At 37.3% G+C, this 17,939-nt stretch overlaps 1 protein-coding gene across 5 annotated transcripts in view; it reads right to left on the reverse strand.

Moving 5' to 3' along the window:
• Window positions 1-17,939, reverse strand: part of SMARCA2 (SWI/SNF related, matrix associated, actin dependent regulator of chromatin, subfamily a, member 2) — a 121,697-nt gene that overhangs the window by 83,678 nt on the left and 20,080 nt on the right. For all 5 annotated transcript variants that reach the window (XM_032096663.1, XM_032096659.1, XM_032096661.1 and 2 more), the window contains 4 exons: window positions 16,008-16,131; window positions 6,196-6,525; window positions 5,240-5,341; window positions 3,562-3,811 (listed from right to left, as the gene is read on the reverse strand). In XM_032096663.1, the coding sequence (XP_031952554.1) occupies window positions 3,562-3,811; window positions 5,240-5,341; window positions 6,196-6,525; window positions 16,008-16,104 (779 nt within the window). In that variant the 5' untranslated portion in view covers window positions 16,105-16,131. The remainder of the gene's footprint in view (window positions 1-3,561; window positions 3,812-5,239; window positions 5,342-6,195; window positions 6,526-16,007; window positions 16,132-17,939) is intronic.

Consider the following 17,939-nt stretch of genomic DNA (forward strand, 5'->3'; position numbering starts at 1 on the left):
TGCTATTATTAAAATTTGCAACAAAAATCCAAATATACATGTTTCTTGAGATATGTCTAAACATAATCAAAGCACACAGAGTATGCTTATTATGTACCATCAACACATCATGCAGTCCACTCCCATATAAAACACACTTCACTGCTAATAATTTTGTTTTTCTCAAGTTGAGTTTATAAAAAAGTGGATCAGAAATAAATGCACTTGAAATTTTATCATTAAATTACAGGGCAGATTAGTATATCCAGGATCACTTTTCTTTCAACTGTTTTCCTTCATACATTGAAATGCACTGAGCTACAAACAATGACAGTTCAATGCTTTGGCGGGTGATTATCCACCCTTTAATAACCCAGTCAGAGGGAAGGTATAGGAACAACAAAACTTCTAAGTCAGTAGAGGTATTATCTCAGAAAACTTTTATTGTAACTCAGATCAATTCTCTATTTAAAGAAAGTCCAGCACAAAAGAAGTTGAAATACTAATGAAAATCTACAGTACAGATATAGAAGAATAAAGAAATGACAACCAGATGGGTTATATATGAACAAAAAAAAAAAAAAAAAAAAAAAAATTTTGAAGTTTAATTTCATATTTTCATAGAAGTACTATTTACACGTATTGCCTACAGTACTAGTAGAGTAATGGTAATAATGTTTTCTTCAGTAGTCAGTAAGATTTTTGAAAGAATTCCAACCCAAGTAAATGCAAGAACTGCTTGAGCTATCTCGCACCACAGCCACCTTCTAGTCTTTAAAGAAAATGACCGTAGTTTGTTGTACTGATGGTATCTTCATGGAAAAATGCTAACAGCTGTTAGGTAAAGAGAATCCAAAGAAAAAGGTTTTCTAGATCTTTTTACAATCACTTGGAGGATATCATACCACCACTTAAAGGATGTAATAAATTAATCTTCGCAGTTCAGCAATTTATCTTCATTTATCTTCTGAATGTACACAGAGATCTCTCTGCAAAACAAGTGATGCACACCCATTCCTCATTAACTTGGGTCAATAGCAGAGGTTATGGCTGTACATTCAAACCTGTCTGGCATGGATGCCATGCCGTAAACCAAGAAGATACCTAAGAAGATACTCTGCAGGTAACAGAAAGAAACCATGTATAATCTGTAGGACATTACCAAGTGTATTATTTTTTAATTAGCAACGAGAATGAGAAGGTGGAAAAAGCCTTTCAACATAATAGAACAATTTTAAATCATAGACATTATTATCTTTAAGACAGCCCCTCAATGAGATTAAAAAGCTGCACTTTAGTTTGAAGAAAGCATTAAGGAGAGTTTTATAAAAACATTGTATTGGATTTGCGTGGCTAGGTGTTGCTAGCAGGGGGGCTACAGCACTGGCTTCTGAGAGAAGCTGCCAGAGGTTTTCCCTTTGTCCAGCAGAGCCAATGCCAGCCAGCTCCAGGACCGACCCTCTGCTGGACAAGGCTGAGCCAACTAAAAAAGCTGGTAATGCCTCTGTGATAACAGAGTTAAGAAGGGAAAAAAAAAAAGTTACTGGGCCCATCTAATCGTGGCCACAGACGAACAGGGTGAGAATGTGTGAGAGGAACAAACAGACACGAAGATCAGTGGAGAAGGAGGGGCAGGAGGCATTAGAGGCAGCAGAGCTAAGATTCCCCTGCAGCCCACAGTGAACAACATGGCGAAGCAGCTGTGCCCCTGTAGCCCACGGAGGACCACAGGGATGCAGAGATCCACCTGTAATTCAAATGGTTTTCAAAGTATAATGCCCCTTTATTAAAAGGGTTTAGTGTGAGATCTCAAGAGCCAACTGTTTCATAAAGCTTTCATTAATCTCAGTGGTTTTGGGATAAGGATGTTTATTTTGGCTTTTTTTCTACTCAATTTTTATTAACAAATTGCGAATGCATGTTTCTGAATTAAACTTGCCTATATTAAAGCTAAATCCAGCACCATTCAAACCACAGAAGCTGTCAAACTGCTTTTTTCAAAACTTTTGTCTGATGTTATTTATACAGTTTTAATTAATTAAAAGATTTCCAGGAGTTCTACATATTCTGGAATTCAATGCAAAATCAAATACCAGTAATGTTCAACATTAAAAAAGCTTGGATCTTTCATCTATGTTCTAGGATAAAAAAAAAAAATATATAAAACCCTTCTGGCTGCAGAATTCCTATCAAGCTTTCCTCTTGCTCTGCCAAGAACATCATTGTATTTAGAACCTAACAGATATGATGCATCTGTAACTGGTTCTCTAAATTAGAAAAAGCATCAGCGTTATTTTTTGTCACTCCTCACTTTTCTCTGTTTATGAACACTAAGACATAATAGCTCGGCACAAAGAGTGCAACACAGCAGGGCGAAAACACATGAGGAGTAACAATTTGAGGTTAATTGATGCAGAAAAGGTTACATCATACTGGCTATATGATTCTTGGATGAAGTTAGTGTTACAATTCTTCTGTCAGAATAACTGTGAAACCATAAAATGATGTGTTCTACAAGCTTTCTGAAAAAGATGCTGGAAAGTAGTGATTGCTCATGCTGAAACCGTTACAGCCATTCAGTCCTAGGGAACATGGATAAGACTGGCAGAATGACAACAAGAACGCACTGATAGAACTACTTAAGCAGTACCAGATACAAAATATAAGAGCTTTTCTGTAATCAAGGCCTGAATTCTGGGCATGGCATCACACCCTAAAATGCTTCATGGTGTTTTACCTTCATAAAGCAAAAGTCATTAAACCAGTTTTCCATGAGATCACCATCCCTCTTGGCTACCTTCTTCTACAAACTCAAAGTAACAATGCAAGATGCATCATTAGTCCAAAACAGGTAATATTCTGAGTGCAATTACTTCCCTCTGATAATCATCAGGAACATATTTTAGGTGCAGGTCAAAATCCTTCTGCTGCCTGGGAGATTCTCAAGGTCAGTTGTTAAACAGGCTTGATGATGAAGAGTGAAGAAGTCTCTTTCTAACTCCAAATGTTCTGCCCTACACTTTGTAAGAAATACACTTCATCACCTAAACAGAACACTCAGGAGGCAATTTCTGAAAATCATGCTTCCTGGTACACTTTTTTTTTAATCTTGCCTGTGACTTTCTTATTCTCTCCACTCTTCAGTTGTCCAGCCAAATCCATCATACTAATAAAATGTGGGTTTGCTGTGGCTACTAACTCCAGCCTTTTGACTCTCTCTGTTTTCTTCTAACTTCCCTTTGTTTATAATATTGAAAATCTTGTGCACTAAATTAGTTTCTCTGTATACTACAAGGATTTTGATTTCCCTAACTTTCAGTGTTTGCAAGATCCAAGTAATACACTAACTCAGCAGAGCCCTTGAGCCTGTTTTAAACTTAAATGGTTTGCAATGATACTGCCAGCATGCTTTACTAGTTCATAATTTGGGGTAGAATTAAATAACTGTTTGGTTCGATGTTTGTGCACTTCTTGGTAACACAGCTTTTCTCTGGAAACTTTGTTTAGACTATTACCACTACAGCAGCAAGGAGTTCCAGTTAAGGATGTGAAAATCATTTTAATCTTGTTTTTCATTTTTACCTATATTCACGTTCTTGGAGTATTTCGACAGGATCCAATCCTTGTGGCTTCTGGATAGGGCTGATGCGGTTCTGCTTTTGCTGCAGCTGGACAATGGGTGAAGGTTGTCCAGGTGGGGGCTGTGGTACAGAGGGCCCAGGCATGGTGGCAGCAGGCTGGTTGGCAGGGGGAGCAGGAGATGGCCTCCCACTAGGAGCTGGCGCTGGAAGCTTTTGCTGTGCATTGGAGACATTCATATCTGGGGCTTGGCCTGAAACATAAACACTACTGACTCATAACACGAAATATGGAAAGCAGGAAGAAAATCTTGAACACAGGACATGAAGGTAAGGTAAACATTCAAAATCACCACGAAAGGGACATTGAGACTACACTGTTTTTTGAAACAGACATACTAAAATGCAAGTATACCATACATTGCAAGAAATGGCCGAAAGAAAAACAAAACGCATGAAACTTTATGATGAATGCCATTTCTTTTACTATTCCTGTGGACTTTTAATTCTAATGTTACAAGAAACAAAACAGCTGTAGAACTGACTTCCTGCAAATCCAAGACCTCATTCTACCTCTTGTTCACTATCCTTGCACTAGTTAGAAGAAAGCATCTATAACCCCAACCTGACAACAAGAAGAAGTAGGTCTGATTTTAGACCTCTATCAGAACTTGATAACCACATGAAAATTTTTACAACTGTATTGATAAATATCTGCCAGATATAAATAGCTTTCGTTCCATTATGATCTCCCATTAATTGTATTTCTTTCAAATATCAGGAACTCAATTATTCTAATCATCTTGAAAAGCAACACCTCCATTAACAAGCAAGTAGTACCTGTCATTTACAGTCCCTAAGGGTCATAGATTTCAGTATTTCATTATGACAAGTTACCCATACATTCAGATGTTCATGAATTCACTAATAACAGACATTGCTAAAATAAAGATGCCACTTAATTGTCTGAAGAGTCATAGTTACTTAAGCTAGGGAAAACAGCTACAAAGTACACCTGCAACCTTGTAATCAACCTTAATTCAAAACCAACATCCTGAAATCTATAGAGATCACCATTTGTCATTCACACATCTGCATCAAACTCCAGAAAAGGAACTTGAGCACAAGCTGTAGATTCTGTATTTAGCAACACTGTATTTCAGCTTATAAAAAGAGAAAAAAGCAAGCCAATCAAAAGCCTCTGTGCAATCTCAGTTCTCAGGGAATCTGAGAAGTTGAATGACTGAACAATGAATGACAAAAAATTTGAAGACATGGGGAAAGAAGTTACACTGTTCATTGACCTCAAAGACTACACTGATCATTCAAAGCTATTCGATTCCAAAAGAACAAAACAAGCAAAAGGAAACAGCGTAATTCTACCATGATTTGAAAACTTTTGTTTACAGTAGCAAAGGTGAAAGACAAGCTTGCTACAATAAAGCATGCTCAGAACATAACTTAAGTTTTATGTGTGTCCCTCAGAAAACATACGTATCTTGTTCTGATTACAAAAAGGTGCTTCATGTTCAGTCTGTCTAAAAATTGAAGTAATTTTATGTGGGTCTTTCCCAAATTAATAAAAGGTTAGACTCTCCTTGATTAAAATCTTCAATACGACTTTTCTGCACAGCTTTTTACTTTCCTTTTTCACTTTTCCCCACATCTTTTGTCCACTATACCTTCAGTCCAAGTTTTAGGGGTAATGGCAGCTGTATGTCCAGGCATCCCTGGAGCAGGCCCTGGTCCAGTTGCAGCACCACTCATTGCATGTAACCCAATACCTGCAATTTGACAGAGGAAATAAATTTGCTAAGACGCAAAGCATTTCCAAGATTCAAAAATCATTGTTTCCTAGCATGCTAGTCTATTCAGGCAAGTAGTACATTTCTTCACAAAATAAGGATTTAAGTGGGCTTTACTGTTAATACATACACCTAATGAAGTGTATCAAAATCATGTTTCATGAAAAAAAACAACTGTTTGAGTTGCCATATTCACCAAAATAAAGAGAACAGTGACATTATTAAAACCTAAGAAAATAGTACCATCTTAACTCTCAATTCTAATGCAAACTCAGTAATGGAAGTGTTCAGAAACTACAGGTGCAGGGTGTTTAATATAGCACAGTTTTCTTACGACCAAAATGTGCTTGCTTACCTTACTGCAACATCTACTACCATTGTGAGAAAAAAGTAAGTACACTTCCTTTTCCTTATGTTTTTCACTTAACAGCACACTCTACATGGTTTATTTTCAACAACCTAAATCATCAATCAACTTGATCCAGATTATTTATCTACTTTCCTGCATAGCAACAGGAGACTAGAAATTTACTCAGAAAAACAAGGGTAATTGCTATCAGTGAAGTACAATTAACATTCAAAAACTGTCAAGCATATCAGGACAGACACTACTGCACAGTGAAATAACTTCTATTGCAGTTTTGGCAATATCCTATTAATAACAGATGTGTTTTATGCACTTGCTCAAGCTTAATACCAAAGGCCATGCTATTCACTTTGACGCCAAAATACAGTCCCAAATTACAGCCCTGCACAGCACCCATTTCTTAATCTATCACAGGTAGGACTTGGAGAATTATCTGAGCAATGATTCCTACCACAGATTCACTTACCAGACTGTCTGTTGAAGGCACTGGGAGGCTGCTGCTGTTGAATGCCAGGCAGGGTTCTCTTGCCCTGGACAGCAAGCTGGAGGTTTTCAGGTAAGGGCTGACCCCTCGCCAGCATTTTGTATGCTAGAATTTGAGCCCGCAGCTGATGCAGCTGTGCAGGGCTGAAGGGGGAAGGCCCTCTGTTAGGCTGATTCATAACTTGTGGGTCTCCTGCTATAATGGGTCCTGGCTGACTCGGAGTCATCTGAGGTGGTGTTGGACCTCCTCCAGACATTGGACTGGACACGTGCTCTGGTGCTCCTAGTGGAGATGGGTGTGGAGACATATAACCTAGAACAGGTAGAAGAATCATAAACTTGCCACTCTGCTAGTTAAACCTAAATTCCATCCAATTTTTTAACAGTACATAAAGTAGAAAAGTGTCTCTCTCATGTCAGGATAGCTGTAGCATTTTCTGCAAAGACAAAAGTGCAATCCAAAGTTCCCTGGGATATCAAGATAGCCTCAGGAGCTCCTCTTCAAGAAGAACTACTGTTACTTAGTCCAATAATTGCTAAAAATAACAATTACCTGCATATTTGGAGTAAGACAAACTAAAACATGAAATACAATACAGAAGCCTGGGGATATGGTGCTGTTTACTAGAACTCTGGAAAAATGTTTCTTTGTGAAACACATGCAGCGAAGTCTGCCTAGTTTATAGCTTAATATTCTAAGTTTGATGTACACACGTCAAGGAATATCTATTCACTTCTACAGGCCCTCCTTGCTAATGCTCACCAACATAGAGAAATAGAAATAAATAGTATTCACTTTCTGTACAATTACTCTTTAATTTATACAAATTAAAAGTTTGAGCCAGACAAAGTATGTTCAATACCTTTTGCCATCTGGGTGCTCAACAACTTGGAACATCAACTGCAAGCACAAAAATCACCCTCTGAAGAAGCTGCTGAAGAGCAATCACAGTTCTGAAATGAACAGTGCTTGTATCTTATTACAGCACTTGAAAATGCAGTGGTTTTAATTCTGAATATTAATTACACCTACTAAATATTTTCCTGAGCTTCACAAAGCCCAACAGAGAGCTGGTTTTTGGGGATTTTGTCCCCCAAGAGCGAAAAAGAGGTAGAAATATTTACTCACTTCGCTCTGGTACTTTGGAACACAAATAACCTTCTCACAAACTGGAAAAGTCTAAAAAAAATTTGTAAAAATCTAGAAATCTTCTGGCTCATTTCCATATTCCATGTTCATAAGCCACAGATCATAACTCCGAAGATCATGGTACAGTTCATGATTCTGTGACACACAATCTACTCTTCTCCCAATTTTCCTGTCATTTTAAAGTGAAACTACACCAATTCCATCTATATGTAGTACACATCACAGAAGAAATTTTGCTCTTTCTTTAGCTTCACTGTTCTTACTGACCCTTCAGTAAAGGTATCATAAACAAAACCTTGAAGCAGTCTCAACTTTTCTGGGATGACAGCAGCTGTAAGTCACTAGAATTTAGACAAGTGAAGAGATTAGATTGTAAAAGAACTGAAATTTGTGCTCAACTTAAATAAAGGTTGTAAACGCATGAGACAGAAGAAAAAGTGGGTAAAGAGCGGTTTGTGATGGGAAGAGACCAGACAAGACAGAAACAGACCAAGTTCAATTTAAAGACGATGATGACAGGAAAGGAAGATGATTTTGGCAAGCGTAAGAAAAGTTACATGGTTCAAGAGAAAAATGAGGGGAGAAGTTCAAAGAAAAGGAAGAAAGAGACTTTAAAAATTTAGAACTACTGGAGCTATATACTAGTTCAATATAATAATGGTCTGTACATCCCTTGGTGATAAAAAGTATGATAAATAACTGCAAGTTTACTCCATGTATTCATCTTCTTCCACCAACCTACTTTTACCTTTTTTATTTTAAGAAAAGAGGGGAATCTACAAATCTCTCTTGCTGAGCACACTGCATAAAAAAAGCACCCATCAAACCACAGCAGAACAAAACATATGCAATTGCATTAATGGTTTATACTATAAAATGGGGTTTATTGCAATATTTATGCATTATTACATTTCTGAATCTCAGGATTTACCTTAAATGGCACCTAATCGGAATTACATTGCTTTCTGAACTGCTTTTGAAAGAATGGTTTCTGTCTCTCCTCAAGTTATATTGTCCAATTTATAAATTCCGTAATGACTGATAGATTTCAGACCCAAGATCTTGAACTACATCTGGACTACAAAAATTTAGAACAGTGGTCTAAGATGCTGAGGATTTGTTTTCAGTCCTGACAGTTTAAGCTGCAAAGTCTGTGACTAAGTTTTGCACAGAGCAGTTTACAGAAGCAGATGTTTTTTGATCTTTCCAGATATATATTTCTTACACTTTCTCTCTTCCTCAAAGTCTGTATTAGAGTTCTTAACAATAGAAAACTGTGCTTGACAAGAGGAAGAAAGAAAACAAAATTCCCATAAAATATATTAGGAAAGAACAAAATCCTTCCAAACTTCTTGTAAAGGTGCCAAAATGTGGCATTTACACAATGTCATGATGTTATATGAAAATTTTCCTTTTAAGTCTGAAAACTTTCATACAATGACAGTGACAAAAGAAACAGACACAAGCCTGTCCTAATAAGGTATTTACACTACTTGCTTTTTTCCTATCTTATTACAAGCACTCTAACACAGATAAGCGTACACACAAGAAGATCCCCTAAAATTGCGTTTAGCCACCATAAAATATATAACCTACAGTTCTGAACAACACAGAGAATAGAAGTCATCCACTACCGGGAAAGGGAGGCCAAACAACCCTGCCTATCATTTAAAACTGTGGTAACTTCTAAGCTTTATCAGGCTTCTCCAGATCTTGCCTTTTCTGAAAACCTCGAATGACGGTGATTCTTAATCACTCTAATGCTGAATTTCCTTTCCCGTAAGTCCCATCAGAATTCCACTTACACAATTTGTAACCATTACTTCTCTGCTATTACTGTGCACCTTTGAGGAGTGTCTTGTCTGTCTTTCCATAATCCTTCAATGGGTTATAGAAGAGGCTGCATCAGAAACCTTCTCAAGTTTTCCTACCCGTATGCATAATCAGAAACATATTTAATCCCCCTCTGGTATCACCTTGTTCAGCAGAAATACACCACAGCATGCCATAAACAATGCGTATTCTTTACAGTATTAACATTGGAAGAAATCCTCGTTCTAACACTTCGCCAAGTACTATTGGAGGGCAGACTGTACACAAAGTTCCGGCTTTAATTGCTTTTTGTTTCACTTCAGTTAACAGAAACAATAACATCTTTCTTTTCTGTTTTAAAGCTGAAAAATCAGAGCGCTAAAAATAGAGACACTTTTTTCTCCAGTTTTAATGCTAAAATGAAACAGAAAGAACACCTTCAAATGAATTCTAAACCCTAGTAATGACACAGAAAGAATCAAAGTTTTAGCAGTCCAGACACTGGAATGTTCAACAGAGGTTTTGAATCTCCACTCAAATTTGGTAAGTCTTAAACAACAAAAGCGTCTGAAGATCACAGAGGTCACATCTTTATGCTAAAACCAACAGCAAGGGTATATTTGTACTCAAGAATGTGACTGTAAGAGAATTTTTGGATTTGCAAGATATAGACAGGATTGAAGAAATCTAGCTTTGTAACTCATTAAACTATCACTTCAATCATCAATTGAAGCTAGCTTAAAAAGCAATGGAAAGGAATCAAGTACATCTCCGCAATACACAGTACAAATGCATAGTGTCCTGGAACACAGTGAAAAATATGTCCGTGTTGGACTGAGGTTACAAACTTTCTTAAGGCAAGCAAAACATAAAATTTCCCTCTTAGTGTGGCCAGGGTTAACAAAAGTTCTTGTGAAACTGAACAAAGAAAAAGAGAGGTCACACGTGTGCAAGTAATTTAAAACTAGGACAGCAGAAATAAAATTGTGGAGAGGTCTTACACTAGCAGGCAGATGAGTAAGGTGGCAGGTCTTTTCTCATCTTTAAAAGTCTGAAAGAATCCAGAAAAGTAGGTGCAACTAATTTAAAAACATTAGGGACAATGAATGTTGCCTGTGAAGTAGCAGTATATTAGTGAATTCTGTAAGTTAAAAAATGGTGTATCTTTTTAAGTTCAACAAATACTACATGATTATTAAAAATTAATATAGATCAAGTCCCAGAATCCTAAGTTCCTTCAGCCCTTATGTTCCCATTTACAAACATCAAGAAATGACAGCCAAACAATTCAAACTGGTCTGTATTTCAAGGCTGAGTAACAGTAACTTCATTTAATTTTTACAAATCCCAGAAAAATATGTAAATTGTTTATTCCAGTCCATTTATATATTTTTATGAAGTCTTTATAATACAAATATTTTATTTTATATAAATATTTAGCTCATCTTTGCAATTTCTCCCCAATCCCCCTCAAAAGTCAATTCTAACCATGATTTTAATCAGTTGGATAAGTGTTTAACAAATTACATTAAATTTCAGACTCCTCAAATACTGCAAAATTCACCACAGTTCACTCAAGAGTCCGAAGACAGTTTCTAACCCAATTCAAAATCAGTAATGCGCAGTAAGCTTACTATTTAAACAGCTAAATATGAAGCTGGAGCAATAGATTTTCCATTCATTTAACCTATTAGCATCAAAACAAAGGTATTAAGACTAAACTGGGACATCATTGTGCGTAAGTTCGAGAAAAGAGAATCTGCCATTAAAACTAGTAAGGAATGTTACCCTCTCTCCAGTTTGGCAGTAAGACTGGAAGGAGTAACTGTGAGGAGAAAGATACCAACTTACAGTATTTTCCCCCATAAATTTATGTCAGACTTCTGAAAATCATCCTATTGCAGTATGCAATAAAAACATGACGATCTGTCTGAGCTAGTAAAACATTTTTTCTGGATGACTCACATCTCACTGAGCAGCAAGAAAAAAATAAACCCAGAAAATAAATAATAAAGTTGCATACCTTAACGTAGTAATTACTGTTAGTTTAAAAAATGCAAAAATCTCAGAACAGTAACTGCCTTTCAAACAGCAACAGGCACTTAAGTAAAATGAAAAAGTTCATGCAGATTTAGCTTTCAAATGTTTCTGATTTCCTCATCATTCATTTCACCTCAGAAAATGGCAGTTAATTATTTAACACAGACTGTAAGAATCATTACTTCCAAAATTCTGTATCAACTTTCTCTTTCACAACTGTAGGCTTGATTTACATAAACTATATCTACAACTGCCTGTGCAGTTGCCGATTTACTTCTAATTTATTTCCCACATTTGTAAACATGTCTTTTATAAAAAAATCTTGCTTTTGTACTTAGAGACAATCTTTTGCAAGATTTCCTTCTTTACCAAAATTACTAAAAAGAACTAAAAATACTGCTATTGGAACATCTGACATTTAAATGAAATCTCATTTTGTGATCACTTCCCATTGCAAATGCCATACAGAAGCACTATAGACTATGGATTAATCACAACTGTTCCACTCAGATCTCTAAGAATTGAAGCATTTTATGAAGACCATCCACCCTGCCACTGTCAAAAAATATAAGGGCATTGTTTCCCACTCCAGCTTACCAGTTCTTCTCAGAATCTTGGAGCCTGTGAACAGGCAGATTTCTGTCAATAAGGGACCATTACAGCTACAATAGTCTACCTAACTTGTCCAAAACAGACCAAAGACTCTTGACCTCTAAACAAACTTCTCCCTTTAGCCTATGAAACAGATGAGTAAGACATCCAGTGTTGACTTAGCTTTTGTATGACACAAAAACTACCACCAATACCTGGGTAATCTTTGTTCCAAGGGTTAATTATCTTCATTAAGTAAGATACAGCTATTTAACCCATTCTCAATTCAATAATTTCAATTTGCAGGTACTGAAGTACACTGCCTCCTTTTTTTTTTTTCCCTTTAAAGGCTCCATCTATTACAAGCCCTTTTACTATTTGGGAATGTGCGGACAGATCAAGTATTCCTTTAATTCTCTCATCAGATAGATTAAAAAATGGAGTTTGACATTTTCCAGGATAAAACAAACACACTCTTCTCAGCAGTAAAAACCGCTTTTTACGAAACAGTTTATACCCCTACACAGCAAACTGTTTTGCTCCTAGACATACATTGTTGTTGGCTGTGCTAAAATCTATGCTAGAAAAATAAGCCCATTCTTCTCAGATTCTGATCAGCCTTTGTAAACAAATTAGTTTATTATTTACTGCTAAACCTCTGCGCTATATATAATTTTTATCTGTACTAACTTTAAACTTTTCTCCAGATCACAAATACCTTGAACAGCACTGAACCAAAACAGACTTTTAAAAGACTAGAAAAATCCACAATTGGATGATCATCTTCTAGTTATAGATAAGTTTATAATCTGTCATTTAATTATCTTAATATATTAAAAGCAGATTATACCGATTTTACTTAGTGATATCTTTCTCTTAAATCACAGTATCACAGAGTAACAAGCCAAGGAATTTCTATAACTCTACCAGGCAGACAAAGTTTTGTCTATCGTCACTGCTACTGGCTTTAACGATGCAAGAGAAGCCCCAAACATGGCCTAGGATCGTTTTTCCTGACAACTGTACAAATCACACCCCTTGACATTTTAATGAAGGAATTTAGCTTATGATCTCCACAAAAAATAACAGGCTTGTTTGACTAGTATATAAAAATAATATAATAGTATCACGTTTACATAACATATAGTAACTTTGTCAGTCTAAAGGCTGACTTCATGCAATTCAGAAGGACTTGGACAAGCTCAAGAACCGTGACTATGTGAACTTCATGTGGTTTAACAAGTCCAAGTACAAGGTTCTGCACAAGGCTTGAGGCAAACCCCAGTATCAATACATGCTGGGGAGTGAAGGCGTTGAGAGCAGCCCAAGAAGGGCTAGGGGATACAGGTGGACGAGAAGCTTGATGTGACCTGTCATTGTGTAGTCAAAGCCCAAAAAACCAAAGGTGTCCTGCATCCAAAGCAGCGTGGGCAGCAGGGCCAGGGAGGGGATTCTGCCCCTCTGCTCTGCTCTGCTGTGGTGAGACCCCACCTGCAGTGCTGCATCCAGCTCTGGGGTACCAGCACAGGAAGGACATGGAACTGTTGGAGGGGATCCAGAGGAGGGCCACAAATATGACCAGAGGGATGGACCAGCTCGCCTGTGAGGACAGGCTGAGAGAGTAGGGCTGTTCCCTCTGGAAAAGACAAGGTTTCAGGGAGACCTTACTGTGGCCTTTCAATACTTGAATGGGGCTTACAAGAAAACTGGAAAGAGACCTTTTAAAACGACTGTAGTCACGGTACGAGGGGGAATGGTTTTAGACGGTAAACTCAGACTCGATACAAGGAAGACTTTTTTTTTAGTAAGTGTGGTGAAACTCTGGCCAGGTTGCTCAGAGCAGTGATAAATGCCCCATCCCTGGTAACATTCAGGGTCAGTTTCAGTGGGGTGCTGAACAACTCTGAACAGTAATGGGGCTCTTATCTAGCTGGGGATGTCCCTGTTCACTACAAAAGGGTTGGAAAGAAGGACTTCTAAAGGCCCTCTTCCAAACCAAACCATACTATGTTTCTATGATTCTGTGATTTTTTCAAAAAAATTATTCTTGATGGTCTGAATTACAGACAACATTTTTATTTTACCTACAACAATATTTACTGATACTTGGCCATTCTCCCTAAGATTTCAAATTAATGGGCAAATTTAGGATGATTCATTTCCTGGGGTTGTGGATTTATTCAGCCACTTTACCCCAAATGCCCCCCAAAAATATTAATTAGTGTACATTTATCTACTTCAACTTGAGGACTACAAACAATAAGCCATGAAAAAAACAGACCTAGCACTAATGAGGTGTATTTTCTATTTGACACTTACATTGTTAAAAATTGTACATAATTGTGTACTGCAAGCTCAACTTTCAGACATCTACAAGAAAGTGAACCTTGTAATAAGTCTTGGTTTCTACGACACTCAACAGAAGATTTTGTCAGGATTTCAAGAGCTACCAGGCATCTTTCCATGGATTCTCAGAGAAGTCCATACTGTCCTTCTGCCACGGGCATGGGTAAACCCTCCTTCACCACACTGCATATTTCCACAAAATTTGTCAAAAAACAAGTGTCCTACTTTCTTTAATGTCATGGGAACTCACACAGAAAATATCCAATAGGCTGACAGGCAATTAAGGAACCTGATTTTCTACCCGAACCTGTACATTAATGGCAAAAATGTGCAAGTCTAGTAGATGGCACTTTGCCCAGAACAGCACTTTGGATCAGAACAGCATCAAGTGCCATCACCACTTTTTTTGTGGAAAAGGCAATTGTCTAAGAACAAAAAAAATTGAGACATAGAGGCAATGAAAGCTAAAACAGTCCTCTATAATGTAAAAAAAAAATATTAGAACTTCTGGGGGTTTTTTTTGACCGTTTCTTTTAAAAGCCTGCTCCACATCAGAACTCTAGTAATATCTGTTTACATTGTAACAGTTGCTGGCATACACAAAAAAGAGAGTAGGACTCTGTAGTCTCTAGCCTGACAAAGTTGCTACAAACACAATCAACTTTTTGCAGTGCAAACCAACCTGGAAATCTGACCTCAGGCAGCACAGAAAAAACAACTCAGAAGCTACTTGTTTTTGAAGCATATTCAACCTATGCTCCTGTATTGTCAGTACACAATGTATGAACTGTCCCATCCTCATCTTTAGACTAAATGGTTTGTTCATTTCATCCCAAGCAAAAGTGCCCACTAAATGCAAAGACAAGCGAAATTTGTCTCTCAGATGATCATGCTTATATTTTGTTGAAATCAATGAGAAAGTTTCACCTGATGAAGATCTTGTCTCTGCCAAGTCAGTTCTATTTTACTTAATTGATATTGAAAGGTTTAATGGAAAAACATTATTTTCTAATTATCTGGGTCCCAGACTGGGATTCAGCTGGCAAGTTACACGCCAGAGTTTCAGTTGCATACCACTGAAAAGCCACAAAGAAGTTCAGGCTCAGTCTTTTCACTGACTTGTACCTGTTTTCTCCTTCCAGCATTTCTCTTATCCTATGTACGCACATCAAACAAGGACCACCTCCTAACAGATATGTACAGAGTGTGTCACACCAAGAGCCTAATTTCATTTGGGATTCTTCAGGTGTTGTAAAATAATTAACCATGCAACACAGAAAGCTTTATCTGCTGCCAAACTAATTAATACTAGCAGGTGTTTCCAGTTAAATCTCCAAAATACCAAGCTGCTCACAGAATGCATGTCCATTTACGTTCCAACCTACAGGACACAAAGAAGGCACACAGCAATGTGTTAAAAGAGTTTCTATCTTCTGGCATAAAAAATAATTCACTTTACCAGAAATTACAGATGTTAAAGAATGTTTCTCCAGGTCTGCTTGGGTTCTTCTCTTATGATTACTTCACCAAAGGATTAAAATAAATCATATTATAATGCATTTGCATTTACAGTAGCCACATAAGAAGTAAGTTGGTGGGCTTTTTTTTCAGAGATGTGAACTGAAATCTGCGATAGACTTGCCCCAGGCACAGACTTGAACCTTAGCTTTTTTCCAATACATGCCTGATGGACACTCCAGAACGCAAAGGGATTCAGTTATTTGCCTTGTCATGTTCAGCTTTTCCAAACAAAGCTGAAAGGAACTAACAGGCAATCTGTTACATGGAACTGAACTACAGACTCTTTGTGGAACAAGGGGCCCCAAAATCATAGAGCATGCACAGTATGGATAAACCTTGGCTATGCTGGTCCATTGGACTCTGAGGTGGACCCATTCCAGGATGAGGAGGTCTCATACTCTTCATGGAGCCACAATGAACATCTTCAACCATTCCTTTTTCATGCAAGCCATCGACAGACTGTGAAAACAAAATAAGTATTTAGAGAGAGATACTATATAAATCCATTTCAAAAATACCAACAAATTTAACCCAAAATCTAAACAAATACATGAAGTGTAAAAACTTCTTTCAGCAGCCATTCAAAATAAAGAAAACCAGAAACCTTTGCCCTGGAATTAGATATCTGGGGAAGCACAGAACACTATTAGATTGATTGCCCCATCTGTTTCCTTTTTGACTTTTTTCTTCCTTATGAACTGGTTGGCAATGGCAGGGAGGCAAATTGTCCAAATACAAACACATAACCTGTACTGGCCTCATATTACAAAGCAGTGTAACACACACTAACTTATGAAAGTAGAGCCTGTGGCTTAATGTGAGTTATTTTTAGTCCAAACTTTGCCCTTTCAGTCACTGCTCTACTGGAAAGTCCCAAACATTGTTTCTCTTCAAAAACAAGGGTGACATTGCAGGAGGTAACATCTTCTTCACCAACAAAAACAAGGATAGCCAGTCAAGGAAGGGAAAACAATACTTGTGGCTCCCTACAGCTCCTGTCACCTCATACACTCCTCAAAAACTACAGTGCCCATGGTATTTCAAACGCAATAGCTCCAAGTGCTCTCTTTAGAGAGCGAAGAGAAGACAGCTTGGAGTCTGAAAAACATGCTGAAGGGCATTCTAGGCACTGAAAAAGGCTCCATAATAGAAACTGAAGGGCTCTGAAAGTGAAAATAAGGGAAAAGTAACATCAGAAGGAAGATGTCCTAAGAAACAATGAAGTTTTTCATGAAAGCAAAACTTATATCCCTAACTATGGAAGGCAGTAAGCCAATTAACTGCTAACTTAGAGCTCTGTAAGGCTTCGTATTAGGAAGGAAGAGACTGGCATCATTGACTTAGCCTCTCTCTACAGAAATATGCGGCTCTGCCCCTCTCTAACACATGCAAACTAAATGCTGCTCTTGCAAACCTTAATGTGGATGGAGAACTCGTGGTCTGCTTTATCTAAATGTACATCTATTTATTGCGAATTCTTTTTAAAAAGAGACTTAAGATAACCTACTTCAGTGGAAAAATGTAGGGAGTTAATTAAACGAGTGCACAAGAAGCTGTATCAGCTCACAGAAAAAAAGTGTCACATTTCTTATTTTTGAGTAATTTGTTGCACATGACTCAGTTTCAACAGAACTAAACTAAGGTCATCCTTTCTACAAAAGAAAAAGTAATTCTAAATTTCGATTCATAAACCCTCCATATAAATTTTCTACTTTCCATTGCAATCATCAGATTTCACTGAAAGCACCTTTAAATGTATAGAATTTGTTGTTGTTCAGCATTTTTGAAGGATCTCACTATCACTTTTCTGTATCAGAAGTTTGGGTTAAAAGGACGAAAGTTACAGAAAAGGAAAAATAAAATGGACTTTTCATGTTTCACTGCATCATTTAATTGTCATGACAGTATAAAAATATTTGTGAAAATTAATTATATCAGAAAAATATGCACTACTCAAGAAGCTATTTTAGATTACAAGAACTTGGGATATGGAATAGAAATGTAGACACAGATGACTGACACATTAAAAATAGTTACACTTTGCTAACCAAGTAAATCCCAGTGCCCTTTTCTGAGACATGAAAATCTCTCCCTCTCTTTCTGTCCCTTCTTATAAAGATAGCCAACACAGAACAGAACACTTGCTTCACATTCTGCCTGCACGAGATGAGCTCTACAGAAACCAAAACACCTGTAAAGATGGATGCATTCTTATTTTGTCATGGTATGTGTTGGCTGCCATGGTATCTTTATGGCTGCCAAGAGGA

The sequence above is a fragment of the Corvus moneduloides genome, chromosome Z, assembly GCF_009650955.1.
Source record: "Corvus moneduloides isolate bCorMon1 chromosome Z, bCorMon1.pri, whole genome shotgun sequence".
Taxonomy (NCBI): Eukaryota; Metazoa; Chordata; class Aves; order Passeriformes; family Corvidae; genus Corvus; species Corvus moneduloides.